Raw genomic sequence first — 13,731 nt, 5'->3', positions numbered from 1 at the left:
GGACATTTCAAAATAGTATAATAGACAAGTAAAGATCGACGGAGGGAGTAATTAACAGCAAAAAAAAACGTACATTAAAGTCCTGAATAGTGCTCAAAAGATTACAACAGTATGTAGATTTTACAAGTCACATACATATATTCAAATGAATACTAGATATAGAAAAACGTATGATTAATGTAGTTTCACATGTTATAAACATGTATATTATAATTTTTTATCCACTATTGACTTGACACACAGATTAAGAAGAGTCATTTTATCAAACCACCCTTATCAAATATAAGTCATCTAAACATTGGAAAATAAATATTACTAGTATTCAATAACTAGGGTAAAATAGACACAACATAAACTGGACAAATATTGTTGGACATTTCAAAATAGTATAATAAACAAGTAAAGATCGACGGAGAGAGTAATTAACAGCAAAAAAAATGTGGAGATTGGAAGCTTGCATCTGAGATATATACAACAGATTTTTATATCAGAGCCAGGTTTCGATCCTGGGACCTGTGGGTTATGGGCCCACCACGCTTCCGCTGCGCCACTCTGATGGTGTTGTTATTTCATTGCGGTTTATAATTTAAAAAAAGGTAGATAAACCTTTGAACTTCCATAAAATGTTTACTTTGCCTTCTTTTTCCATATTCTTTCTATTTCAAAATAATTGTCAGATTTCGCGTTTCGAAAGTCAATTTAATTAAAATTTAGATATTTGAAAACTATACATAATGTACTATAAATTGTAATTTTTCTCATAAATATGATGGGAAAATATATCTTAAATGGTAAAAGTTCATATCGTTTGATTCTAAAATAGAAATTGTGACAAGTAAAAAAGAAACGGAGGAGTAGTATTTTCACTCGCCACCATATTTATTGTTTTTGTTTTCACAAGAATATAATTTGTTAATCTTTTTTTTAAGAGAAATGATTTCTAACTCTTTTAAGTTTCATGTCCTTTTTATAAGACATTTCACTTTTACACATAAACGGTGAGTGAATAATAATTATATTTAGCAAAAAGAAAATACCATTACCATAGTTACTACGTTTCACTGTCAGCAGAAAAAAAATATACAAAGAACGAAAATATTTTCTAATTTTCGTATGTTTTGATTGATCAAAAATTTTGAAAACATTTTATCTAAAAAAACGAGTTCGTTAAATGAGGAAAGTGATTATTTTCTTAAAATGATTTTCACTCTCTTTCGCATTAGTATTCTTGAACATGCAACAAAAAATTACTTACTATACTTACAAAATGTTTTTTGTCAGTGGAGTTGTTTTCGATAAAACCCTCGACTCAAAAAAAAAAAATCAAAGCAGTATTGGAAAGAAAATAATGACAGCAAAAGAGCAAAATAGAACATGCAAAAGAAGCAATAGATAATAGTAAAAATAGAAGAAAAGTCGCTACACTAAAACAGCAGAGCATATGAGACTGTAATATTACTGTAGTGTCAATGCTAAAAGCAATTCGTTAGAAAACTCAGCAGTGAGTAATAAGAACTATGCCTCAATCCCAAAGAAGTTAGGATCAGCTATATGAATAGTAATAAAAGCTCTCTATGTTGTAGAAATGACTAACTTCATCAATGTTAGCTGCAAAAGAGAAGATACTATATTCAATGTACAAAACGCGTACCCAATCTAGATTGTACAAGTATATCAGATGAGATGATGTATGCAAACTACTGCAGAACTCATTTGGTGCTGAACCCACAAGAAGTCTCAGAAAACATTCAACAGTTGTGATAGCAGTGACACTTCACGATCACATGAAGACGGTGGATCAAAGGCGGATGAGGTAGCCCCGTACTCTTGGCCCAAAATGACAAACCAAAGATATTCAACGGAAGTTCTATCACCTATTTAGTAGAGCTTAAAATAGTTCCGCGCCCCAAAATGTATAATCTCTAGTCGCCAATGTAATGCATCAGTTCATCTTCAAACGGAAAGTTAGTTCCAATGGGTCTAGCAAGAGGTCCAGTTTACTAAGTCAAGTCAGAATATCAACTAATTTTTGGAGGAGGTGGAACATATGGCTCTCTGTGATGAAATAACTTGACCAGCGACCTACGTTCGCAGTCCTGCAGAAGCATACATTCAAACATATGATGAAGTTCCACAGACTTGCTTTAACACAAGTAAAGGACACCAAGTTTTGGGTGCAATTTTGTTACAATATAAGAACTTCACAACTCAGCAGAACAATGGAGCAATTAGTGGAACACTTATGTTCAAGCAAACAAAACATCACAGTTGAATGTTCCTTCAGGGACATCCAATAAAATTGGAGAGAAGATATGCACAGCCGCTGTGCAAGGATGACATGCACAAACCGAGAGTTGGTGTGCACATACAATATTCCAACAAAATAATGACACTGAGAGCATTGTGTTACATGTTCAGTTCTCAGGTTTGATGGAAGATAAAGCAGCACAAGTGACTACAAGTTGTCCGACCTCAATAACATGTCAACCATTACTTTTGAAAAAAAGGTGTTAACGTTTCAAAATGATAACACTGTTGCAAAGTCAAATTACAAATAGCTTCTCTTAGTTAGCAGATATATTGAAGTAGGATATAATGCTGCAGAAACATATCTGGCAAGACAGTTAGTTTTCAAGAGCAAGCAGACGATTCAACAGTAACCATATGTATGTGACTTCCGCAAGAGCTGTAAATAAAAAGAATTAAAGTGACCTGAAGACACCTTACCTTAAACATATTTAAATGGAATGGTTTGTCTGGATTCATTCTCTTCAGTTTTAAGAATGTAAATGCGAAGCTTAGCTGGTCACGTGAAGTAAATCGATCAACTTCGTTGAACCAGAGGCAAGAGAACAAATTTGACATGGGTGTATGTGCTCTAACAATAAAAGAACCTTCAGGCACATCTGCAATACACAAAAAAGCCATAATTAGTTCAACAAACTGCATATGAAGACAACGAGAACAGGATAAATAGTAAGCACTAAGTGGCACATACAGCTTGGCAGAGGAGTATTTGGATCTGAAGGGTCAAATTTGGTAAGACCGTCAGATTGGTAAAATGAAAACTGTTCATCAATAGCAGTGTGATTGTACTTATTTAGACGCTTATTTTGGAGTACTTCATCCCAAACACAGTGCCGAGTATAATGATTTGAGATGGCATACTCAGAGCCAGTTTGCCACAAGAAATGATCAATTATCAACATTGGATCGGTTGCGAGCCGCAGTTTGCTATCAAGCCAAATAGAGTACCTAAAAGTTGCCACAATAGGAGAACAAATTCATCTTCAATTGGAGCAAGATACATTAAGAATAAAATCCAGATAGGGATATGGATAATCACCTCGAAGAAGGAAAGAGGCGATGTGACAAAAACTTTGGTACTTTCCCTGTTTTACGCATATCTGTGTACGGTAAGTTCTTTACAACAACTAATTTCCACAAACCAACAAATCCACCATCATCAGGTGCATTTCCTTCTTTGGAGAGTGTCGAAAGAGTTTCCTCATCAACAAACATAACAAAACATACATTCTTCTTTGAGTACTCACTCATCTGAAAAGGCAAGGATCAATCCAAAGTAAGCACATGTTGCTATATCCTAACCTGCTCTTCGGCTTTCCAAAGATACCATCTGACAAATCTGTAGAATGCTAAATTGAGTCATTTATTATTATAGAAAACTGTCGTATTCGGGATACATGTTTTAGAAAGTCTTTCATCTTCACAGAGCTATTCAACATTTCTGATTTACAAGTTTTTTTATGCAACTGCCATTTCTGAGAATAGAGAGAGCAAACTCAGTTGAATACTGCAAGGTCATTAGAATGAGAATGAAGAGAAAAGGAATTTTCCAGTCCTTCCTGGTGTTTTAGAACTTCAGAATGGATATAATAAAAAAAACTCAACGTACATCATTACATGAGAGAAAAGTAAATATAAAGAAAAAAGTAGGCCAAATCATTACCAATCTGCTTGTCGGCCTTCTTAAAAAATCAGAGCTTCCAAATATACATGATGATACGACCACTCTGCACGCACTCATGTATTTTCTATCCTCCTCTTTCAAATCAAATCCAGTACTTGGGAACCCTTCAGCTCCCCTCACAAAACCACAATGAACTGTTTGATTTACAGCAAAAAATGATTGTTCTCTTTCTTCAAGGGTCTGATGTCCACCAAATCTGGGTTCATGAGCATCAATATGGGAAGCTTTCTTTTCTGTTTCCATATATCCCAAGGAAAAATGGGTGAAATTCAAAAAGTCCTTCGGTTCACTAAGCAAATCAACGGAATCCTTAAATGCTACCTCACAGGGAAAAAAACCTGAAAATCAAATAGAAACGAAATGAAGATTTGCAGATTTTCAATATTTTCTGCTTACTCTGGAAATAGTCCCTTCAACTTCCTAGCTTGTATACAGCATTTTACCAAGAGATGTCAACAAAGGGATAGACCACAAAATTCTTTGATAAAATACATGACAGATGATTAAGTAATCTTGCTTAGCAAGCCATATGTGCTACAAAGATGAAGCTTATCGAAAGCATACTTATCTTCATTATCAACCTAATTGTTATTTTCATGGAACCTTTTCTAAAAGAAACTTTTGTTTCTTTAATATATTCTTTTGAGGAATACAAAACTCATGTTTCTTAAAATTGTGTGCTATGACTATAATGCAATTTGGATTTACTACTCACCAGTTTTCTCCAAACGAGGCCATTTCGCTGCAGTAAGATGGAAAAGGAAGATTGTTCATACTATAATCAACCTACATAAGCTTTCTCAACCTTATAGTTTCCTGCTTGTGTAAACTCAGATAAAAGTATACACAAGGATAGTAAAGACTTACGCTGCCTACGGGGTTTCTTTGTTGGGCGGTCAGGGACATCATGCGCAATAATATCTTTTCGCATTTCTCTCCAAGGCAACATGTTGGGTTCCAATTTACCTGCAAAGAACAATGGGAAAACATGTAACATCTAAACTTAGAAAAAAGTTGCCAAATTTTTATGAACTCAAAATATGAGAAGCTCGTATGACTAAAAAAGATTTGTTATCCTTCAACTAGTGGTTAGGATATTAAAGCAGCCAAAGAGACACCGACTGCCCATAAGATACTCACATTAGTATGCTCATCTACAAGTATAAAACTCCTAGAAAGAGTAGCAATTGCTTGCAGATACCACTTATTACTTACTAACATTTAAAATCATAAATGAAAGAATTATAACATCTAACGCGCTAGAGGATACAGCACGGACAAGTTTAAAGCTTTACAGCTCAAGTTTGGTCAAGAAAAAAAGGCGCCCAAGATGGAAAGCATGCGACTTCTACTCCTTCCTATCTAGAGTCATGTCCTCGGTAATACGAAGCTGCGTCGTGCCTTATTCTCCAAAAACGCATAACTTTTGGATGATGCAACAATCAACACGCCCAATGATCTGTTTGAAAAGTTCGAGCAACATAGATTTTTGGTATACTTCTTGCCTCCAGACGCTTTTTCGCCCCAATACAACAACATACTCAATGTAATCCCACACGGGTCTGGGGAGAGTAGAATGTACCAAAACCTAATTCCATACCTTAGGAACTAACTCGGCTTAAGGAAAAGCATATCAAAACATATCCCACATTTGCCCTAATATTACTAAAATTTATTACTTACCTCATTTAAAAAAGACAAAATGCAAGAACCATCAGTTTAATAACTACAAATATGATAATAATGAAATTGAAACTAGTTTTGTTTCTCACCATGGAAGTGCATTCCTAAGCCAAAAGCCGCCAATGAAATCAAGCAGAGCACAGCAAGTACAAATACACAAAACAGCAATCCCCTATTTGTAAAAAGACTGAACTTCCCTCCTCTTCCACAGCTTCTAAAACAGTTCTTGATTTTATCCAAAAACTTGTAAACAAACCCAGTTATGCCTCTTCTCACTTGGAAGAGTTCAGTATTGTTCTTATACAGAGCCATCACAACATCCCTCCAAAACCCTTAAACATCAAACTCCTCATCTGCCCAAATCAAAATTGATACAAATTTTTTTAAAAAAATCAATAACTACACAGAATCATTCATCGTAGACAACAAATACATTGTAGAAATGCGTATATTAAACAAGAAATTACCGATTTTCACAAAAGAAATCTGCATCGGCATTTGTATATTGATTTTGTGTTTCAGATCCCTTTTTCACCTGAGCTGTTCTTACTTTCACCACTGTTGGCTATTGTCTAAATTTAGTTTATAGTGTCTTGAATATACTTAAAAATAAATATCCATTTCTACTTATTCAATTTGAAAAATTATTTTTTATTTTTATTTATTCAGTATATTAAAAATACGTTACTTTTACTTGTTATTTGTGATAGAGTGAGAAAAAATATGTTTTTTCATATTTTTGTATTCAGAATTAATTGCTTATTCTCTAAATTATTTTTCAAGACCCAAGACTTTAATTGCTTATTCTCTAAATTATTTTTCAAGACCTAAGACTTTAATTGCTTATTCTCTAAATTATTTTTCAAGACCTAAGACTAAACATTAATATAGATATTATGGTAAAATACTTGCATGCGCTCCAACTAAATTCGGATTACACACCATAGGGCTTATGAAATTGTGTGTATTTGAAAGTTTGTAATGGCAAACTTTTTGTTTTGGTTTCTCATTCGGTGTCCGGAGCCCACATTGGAGCTCTAACTAAATTCAAATTGCGCATTGTAGGGCCTATTCGGGGATGGCGCTCCAACAAGATTTTTTCCATACCCATGGGTCAAACTCGAGACCTCTGGTTAAGGGTGAAACACTCTCACCAATGCATCATAACCCACGTTGGTGGCAAACATTTATTATTAAAGGAATATGGAGATATGTGGTTTATTAATGCAACACCTTAGTATATTTAGACATCTTGTTTATAAATTATGATTTACTCATTTCATAAAGATCGTATAAGATTTGAATTTTTTAATTATTTTCAAAACTTGTGGATTTTCAAGAATATACAATATAGAAATTCAAATCACATTATCGAAACAAAAATGTTAATCTTATATCAATCCAATTTTATATCGCTTTAGATTAAGGGGATATTCTGAATGTACCTTCAAGAAAAATGGATAAAATGCAATTTTTGAAAGAAAAAAATGATTGGAACTATATATGAAGGGATGTGGATGTACTGAGACGAGTCGTCAAGCTTGAATTGCTTTGATTTTGTAATGTTTGAGGTAATGAATAAATATAGCGTTCATTAAAAAAATTATATTGCATGTCCAAATGGAACCTAACGTAACNGTAAAAAGACTGAACTTCCCTCCTCTTCCACAGCTTCTAAAACAGTTCTTGATTTTATCCAAAAACTTGTAAACAAACCCAGTTATGCCTCTTCTCACTTGGAAGAGTTCAGTATTGTTCTTATACAGAGCCATCACAACATCCCTCCAAAACCCTTAAACATCAAACTCCTCATCTGCCCAAATCAAAATTGATACAAATTTTTTTAAAAAAATCAATAACTACACAGAATCATTCATCGTAGACAACAAATACATTGTAGAAATGCGTATATTAAACAAGAAATTACCGATTTTCACAAAAGAAATCTGCATCGGCATTTGTATATTGATTTTGTGTTTCAGATCCCTTTTTCACCTGAGCTGTTCTTACTTTCACCAGTGTTGGCTATAGTCTAAATTTAGTTTATAGTGTCTTAAATATATTAAAAATAAATATCCATCTTTACTTATTCAATGTGAAAAAATATATTTTATTTTTTATTTATTTATTCAGTACACTAAAAATACTCTTTTACTTGTTATTTATGATGGAGTGAGAAAAAAATATGTTTGTTCATATTTTTGTATTCAGAATTAACTGCTTATTTTCTAAATTTAATATAGATATTATGGTGAAATACTTGCATGCGTTCGGAAGAGCAATTTATGACTTCAAATCATCGTTTGAATCTTTTAATTTTTTTTAAGATGTAAAACTTGGCTTTATACTATTGTTGAGTAGTGTATATTTATGAAATTGTGTGTATTTGAAAGTTTGTAATTGTAAATATTTTTTTTTATTTCTCATTCGAAGCCCGCATTGGAGCTCCAACTAAATTTGGATTGGGCACTATAGGGCCCATTCGGGGATGGCGCTTGACCGCTCTCAACAGGATTTTCTCCATACTAGGACTGAACACGAGACATCAGGTTAAGGGTGAAACACTCCCACCCAGGGGAGGAGCTACAACCACTCAAGGGTGGTCAGCTGAACACCCTTCACCGGAAAATTGCATTATATACAAAGGCCAGATTCTGAGTTTAAGGGATAAATAATTGATGTTGAACATTTTTTATGTAAAATCTCCCTTTGGCGCAGTGGTTGAGCTTGCTCATTTCTACCCGGACTTTGCGGGTAAGTGCACAACTTTTTTTTTATTTTATTTGGAGAGCAGAACACAATCTTAAAACACCATTATTCTTGCATCATACATTTATTAATTTTAATTTACTTGAAATTCTTAAATGTTCCTCAAGTTGCTTAATTATTAATATTACAATTTTAATAATATAGAGTAACATATATGAATAGTTATTTTAATTTTGAAATTTATATATATAGATATCATGTATTTCTAATTTTATCTAGGATATAATGCACTTTCGTCAAAGGGTGAAACCAAAAAAATCCAACATTTTACATTAAAAATTGTGTTTATATATGTTAACAACTTTAAACCCAAAGCTAAAATCGATACATGTGTTTTATCTTCTTCTTTTTTTAAGAAAAAAATAATCTCTGCTAGAGTATGATTTATGTTTCGTAAAGCTAGGCGCATTTGTTTAATCAATATTTCACTTTATATACAATGATCATATATTTTTATCATATAAAATCAATGCATCAAAAAGAAAAAAACGCGATTGTTTGTTTTTTATATCAACAAATGTTGGGATCGTTCATTGTAGAATTTCTAGGTTAAACAAATAATATTTTACTCACTTATTAGAAAGAAAAAAAAATCCTGAACACCCTTGATAAAAAATTTGGCTCCGCCACTGCTCCCATCAGTGCACCACAATCCATGTTGGTGGCAAACATTTATTAGGAATATGGAGATATGTGGTTTATTAATGCAACACCTTAGGATATTTAGACATCTTGTTTATAAACTATGGTTTACTCATTTGATAAGATCGTTTAAGATTTGAATTTTTTTAATCATTTTCAAAACTTGTGGATTTTCAAGTTTATGATAAAATATACAATATAGAAATTCAAATCACATATCAAAAACAAAATGTTGACCTCATATAAATCTAATTCCATATCGCTTTAAATTAAGGGGATATTCTGAATGTACCTTTTGAAAGAAAAAAATGATTGGAACTATATAAGAGGGGATGTGGATGTACCAAGACAAGTCGTCGAGCTTGAACTGCTTTGATTTTGTAATGTTTGCACAGGTGATGAATAAATATAGCTGTCATTACAAAAAAATCATATCGCATGTTTACATGAGACCTAACATCAAATATTGTCGGTTCAATAAATTACACAAAATCATTCATTGTGATTTGTAAATAGCACTTATATATCGACTACTAAGATATAAGTCGGGATAACCACACAGCTCGTCAACATGTCTGCATCAGCTGTGTGGTTTCCGCACGTATATAAATAGATTTATATTTTTGCCCTTGGTATACTATATTATTACTTCACTTATCCTGTACAATTTTGTAAATAAAGCCATATTCTGCTGCTTTTTTAGGATCCTTGAAGTGCTACAACTTCAGTACTTTATCAATTTATATTTTACCCTTAATATTGTATTTTATTACTTTCGTTGTTTTGTACTTTTCCGTAAATAAAGTCACATTTTTGTGCCTTTTAAAAATACTTAATGCCATTCTTCACTTTCTTCATTATCTTTGTTTGCTACTGTTTATTCCAACTTCTTATAATTAATAATTAATGATAAATGTAAATTATTAAATTAGGATTAATGAGAAATGTAAATTATTGATCTAATTAATGAGAAATATAAATTTTAAATTTAATACTACGTTCATTCCAATTTTAGTAACAGTATTTGACTAGATACATAAGTTTGAAAAAGAAAAGAAGGCTTTTCAAATTTGTATTCTAAAATAAGTCTCGAAAAACATATTAAAATGTATTTAACTCTCGAAATTTCATATGTGCCACATAAATTGGAATAACGCGAGTAACATATATTATTTAAAAATTGTGTTAAGAATACTATAAAATACAACTTAAAGTATTTAAAAACATATTAAAATTGATTAACTCCCGAAATTTCACATGTGCCATGTATAAATTGGAATAGGAAAAATATTATTTTAAAATTATGTACTTAAATTGATTAGCTCTCAAAATATAACATGTGTCACATATATTATTTGAAAAGTACGTTTATAATATTATAAAAATAATTAACAACAAAATCATATAAATTAAAACAAATATAGTGAGTAATATATATTGGGTCCGGACTTACCCGGACTTTTGTATCTAGTATATAGTAGAAATGTGAACATTAAATGAGAATTTACCAGTTCATTTCAATTCAGATGTCCATCAATAAAAATGGGTTAATTGAATTTCTTGTTTTTATGAGAGATGTGCATCAATATTTACACAATAAATTTGTCTTGTAAATGCTTTCGTAGTAAAGTCCTTTGTAGCCTCAAATTCTAAGACCTGAGAAAATTTAAATTGTAAAATTTATTATTTTATTTTTTCTTTGATAATATAGAATATAATTTTTTTTTTTATTTTTTTTTAAAAGAGAGTATAAAATGTACATTGAAAAGTGAAAGAAAAATGATCACTTTATAACAAAAATATTTTAGAAGTTACAGTAATAAATAATATTTTTATAATAATATTCAAGATAATATATTAAAAATACATGTTTTATATCAATTACGGATCTACATTCAAAGTTTATAGGTGCTTAAGCACCCATTGCATTTTAAAGTCAACACAATTATTTATATAGGGAACCTGTAGTTTATACAAATATGTAAATTGAACACCTTGTTTTAGTAAGCAACTTCAAATTGAAAAGAATGAACACCACTAATTATCATTTTATTAACTTGAATTTTAGTCCTTATTATTTTAAATGATAATATGTGAAATATAATAGTTCCAAAAATAACAATTATGAAAAACAAAAAAGTCACATTAATTTTTATTTTTTACCTATATGTATTTTTATTTTTTTTCCAACTAGACGATTACCGACTGAACACATGAGAGACCACATGAAAGTTTGAATTTGATTTACGCAAAACTTGAAACATCATGTATTTACATTTGATTTGAAACGAAAAAACGTGTCTAGCTATCTCGAGCAACATTATTTGTATCATCACCAAGATCAGAAGTCTGCATCACTGCCGCGAGTCTGAGCCTGAACAGCCCGTCTAGCCACCTCGAGATCACGTATCATGTGACTAATATCCCGCATATGTCCTTGCATATGTTCTTCAAGATGTTGTTGAATCTGTTCAGTCCTCACGACCCCAGGAATAGTTTGGAGTCTTCTATTATGTGTAAGGGTAGATAGAAGAGCAACGGGATAAAGCGGGTGTGGGTGTGGAACGACACTAGAAATTTGAGACTTTGCCAGGACATCAGTTGAGTAAATATCAACTAAATGTTTTAGAAAAATAATACAAACATAGGCTACAAAATTTCTAACTCACTCCCCTACTGGATATGTATTGGGTCATAGGATAATTTAAACGAAAAGCTACACAACATTTCGACCATTCCATAATCCACTGACAATGGTCGAAGAAATAGAGATGCAAGCAATGTCAGATCCAGTAGCGCATATTGATGCAAGCATAGCCCATTTACTGTAGTCTTCCTCAAAAAAAGCATAAAGACTCCCACCACAATCAAACCTACTGAGTTCATTAGTGGTTTATATTTGTTATGTATAACACCAATGGGTTCCCCTGTTTTAATCTTAATATGAATGGCCTATGTGTATATTTAAGGTTTGAAGTTAAAATTTAGCTTTTATGTCATTTTATTGAAATGTCATTGCACTTGAATATATAGTGTTATGAGTTTAACCCTCTGTCGGTTGAGTTGTGCCTAGCCAATTTTGTGACGATTATTAACGTTGTTGGTTCATAATAATAATAATCACGTTTACATGTGTTATCGATTATACTTAATGAAAAAAAGAATATATAGTACCATTCAGATCTCTTTTTACAAGTAGTGTGTTCTTATTTTAATCATTGCTGGTGCCTCTTGTCTAATCAATTTTAAGACTTGTATGTTCTTAGTTTGTAGTGTGTATTGACTCATTCCACTATTTTGAAAGTTGATGTTGTTGACGTCTAAACATTCAGGCCAAGCAAATTTCACTATTTCAGAAATGGAACGTTTAGTTATACCTTTATACTTTGCACGCCTTAAGAAATAATAATTAATATTTTGTTATAGTGGTTATACTAATTAATGTATGATCTCATAGTCAAAACTCTCTCTTGGGAATAGTCTGTGTGACAAGTTTCACTTTCAAGTCGGCTTTATCCAACGCATCAGTGAATTTGCACTTCAAATATTTCATTTTGGTCGTGCTTAATTTGAACCCTTGAACTCTGGAGTTTGTCTCCGAACCTCCAACCTCTTANTACATGTGCCACATAAATTGGGACATGGACAGTCACACATATTTTTTTAAAAAAATTACATTAAAAGTATTCTATCAATTAACAACATATATTGTTTGAAATTGACGAAAAAGAAACTATAAATTACAATAATTAACAAAATAAATCTTTCAACTCCAACAAATCTATCAATTAATGCCACATAAATTGGGACATGGCAAATAACATATATTATTAAAAAATTAGGTTCAAAATGTACTATAAAATACAATAATTAACAATTTAATATATTAAAGAGACATATAAAAAATGGTTAATATTTGAAATTCTGCGTGTGCCACATAAATTAGAACAAACAAAGTAATAACTATTTTTTTCAAAATTATGTAAAAAAAAAGTACTACAAATCACAATAGCTAAAAATTTAAAATATTTTTAAAATCATATAAAAATTTCAATAACTTCTCAAATTCCATAATATGACATAAATTAAAATTAAAATATATATATATATATATATTGGGCCCCGTGCTGGCACGGGGTCCTATATCTAGTAATACTAAAAAGCATTGAGATACGACGGTCGGAGGAGAAGACGAAGGGGGTTGGGTTTAGTTTGCTGGAGAAGACGACTAGGGTCGGGGGTGGGTGGGGGGAGTTCAGGAAAGTAATTTAAAAATGATTTAATCCTCTTTAATAATTATTTGGGCAAAAATGCCAAGTGTCGTTGATTCATTGGCATTTTTAGTTTTATTCAAAATTCATTGTTAAAGAATTGCTTTGGTGTCAAATGACAAATGTTTTCATTTAATTTGGTACTTTGACACGTCATCGGCGAGTGAGTTACACTTCCTTTAAATTTTTTTGTTGATTGTGAAAAAAATATCAAAATGATACAATACAACATGACATGAGGTGTCTAAAACGAACAAAACTTAATTGAGATGTTTAATTAAAAATTGATGTCAAGTTTAGGGGTCACCAATGGATTAGGCCGCAATAATACAAAGGACCAAACGGCTCTTCCGAACGCAACGACGTCGTACCCTT

General features: G+C 31.8%; 1 protein-coding gene, 1 non-coding gene and 1 pseudogene across 5 annotated transcripts; 1 reads left to right on the top strand and 2 right to left on the bottom strand.

Moving 5' to 3' along the window:
• Nucleotides 1-485: 485 nt before the first annotated feature.
• Nucleotides 486-557, bottom strand: TRNAM-CAU (transfer RNA methionine (anticodon CAU)). The gene has a single exon. It is a non-coding gene; the product is annotated as a tRNA-Met (tRNA).
• A 960-nt stretch (nucleotides 558-1,517) lies between these two features.
• LOC125863131 (probable hexosyltransferase MUCI70) lies at nucleotides 1,518-7,691 on the bottom strand. 4 transcript variants are annotated; one of them, XM_049543282.1, is made up of 8 exons: nucleotides 7,602-7,685; nucleotides 5,764-5,996; nucleotides 4,859-4,957; nucleotides 3,971-4,329; nucleotides 3,347-3,558; nucleotides 2,999-3,255; nucleotides 2,728-2,906; nucleotides 1,518-2,096 (listed from the first exon to the last, which is right to left on the bottom strand). In XM_049543282.1, the coding sequence occupies exons 2-8, from the start codon at nucleotides 5,984-5,986 to the stop codon at nucleotides 2,019-2,021; spliced, it is 1,407 nt and encodes a 468-aa protein (XP_049399239.1). In that variant the 5' UTR covers nucleotides 5,987-5,996; nucleotides 7,602-7,685; the 3' UTR covers nucleotides 1,518-2,018. The 4 variants fall into 4 exon arrangements, with proteins under 4 accessions (XP_049399239.1, XP_049399238.1, XP_049399237.1 ...); XM_049543281.1 differs by having other exon boundaries at nucleotides 1,519-2,096; nucleotides 5,764-6,027; nucleotides 7,602-7,691; XM_049543280.1 differs by lacking the exon at nucleotides 7,602-7,685 and adding an exon at nucleotides 6,142-6,271 and having other exon boundaries at nucleotides 1,519-2,096; nucleotides 5,764-6,027.
• Nucleotides 2,275-2,369, top strand: LOC125863505 (U6 spliceosomal RNA; annotated as a pseudogene).
• Nucleotides 7,692-13,731: the final 6,040 nt, after the last annotated feature.

This window comes from Solanum stenotomum, chromosome 4, assembly GCF_019186545.1.
Source record: "Solanum stenotomum isolate F172 chromosome 4, ASM1918654v1, whole genome shotgun sequence".
Classification (NCBI taxonomy): Eukaryota; Viridiplantae; Streptophyta; class Magnoliopsida; order Solanales; family Solanaceae; genus Solanum; species Solanum stenotomum.
This window is presented reverse-complemented; position numbering and strand designations above follow the sequence as displayed.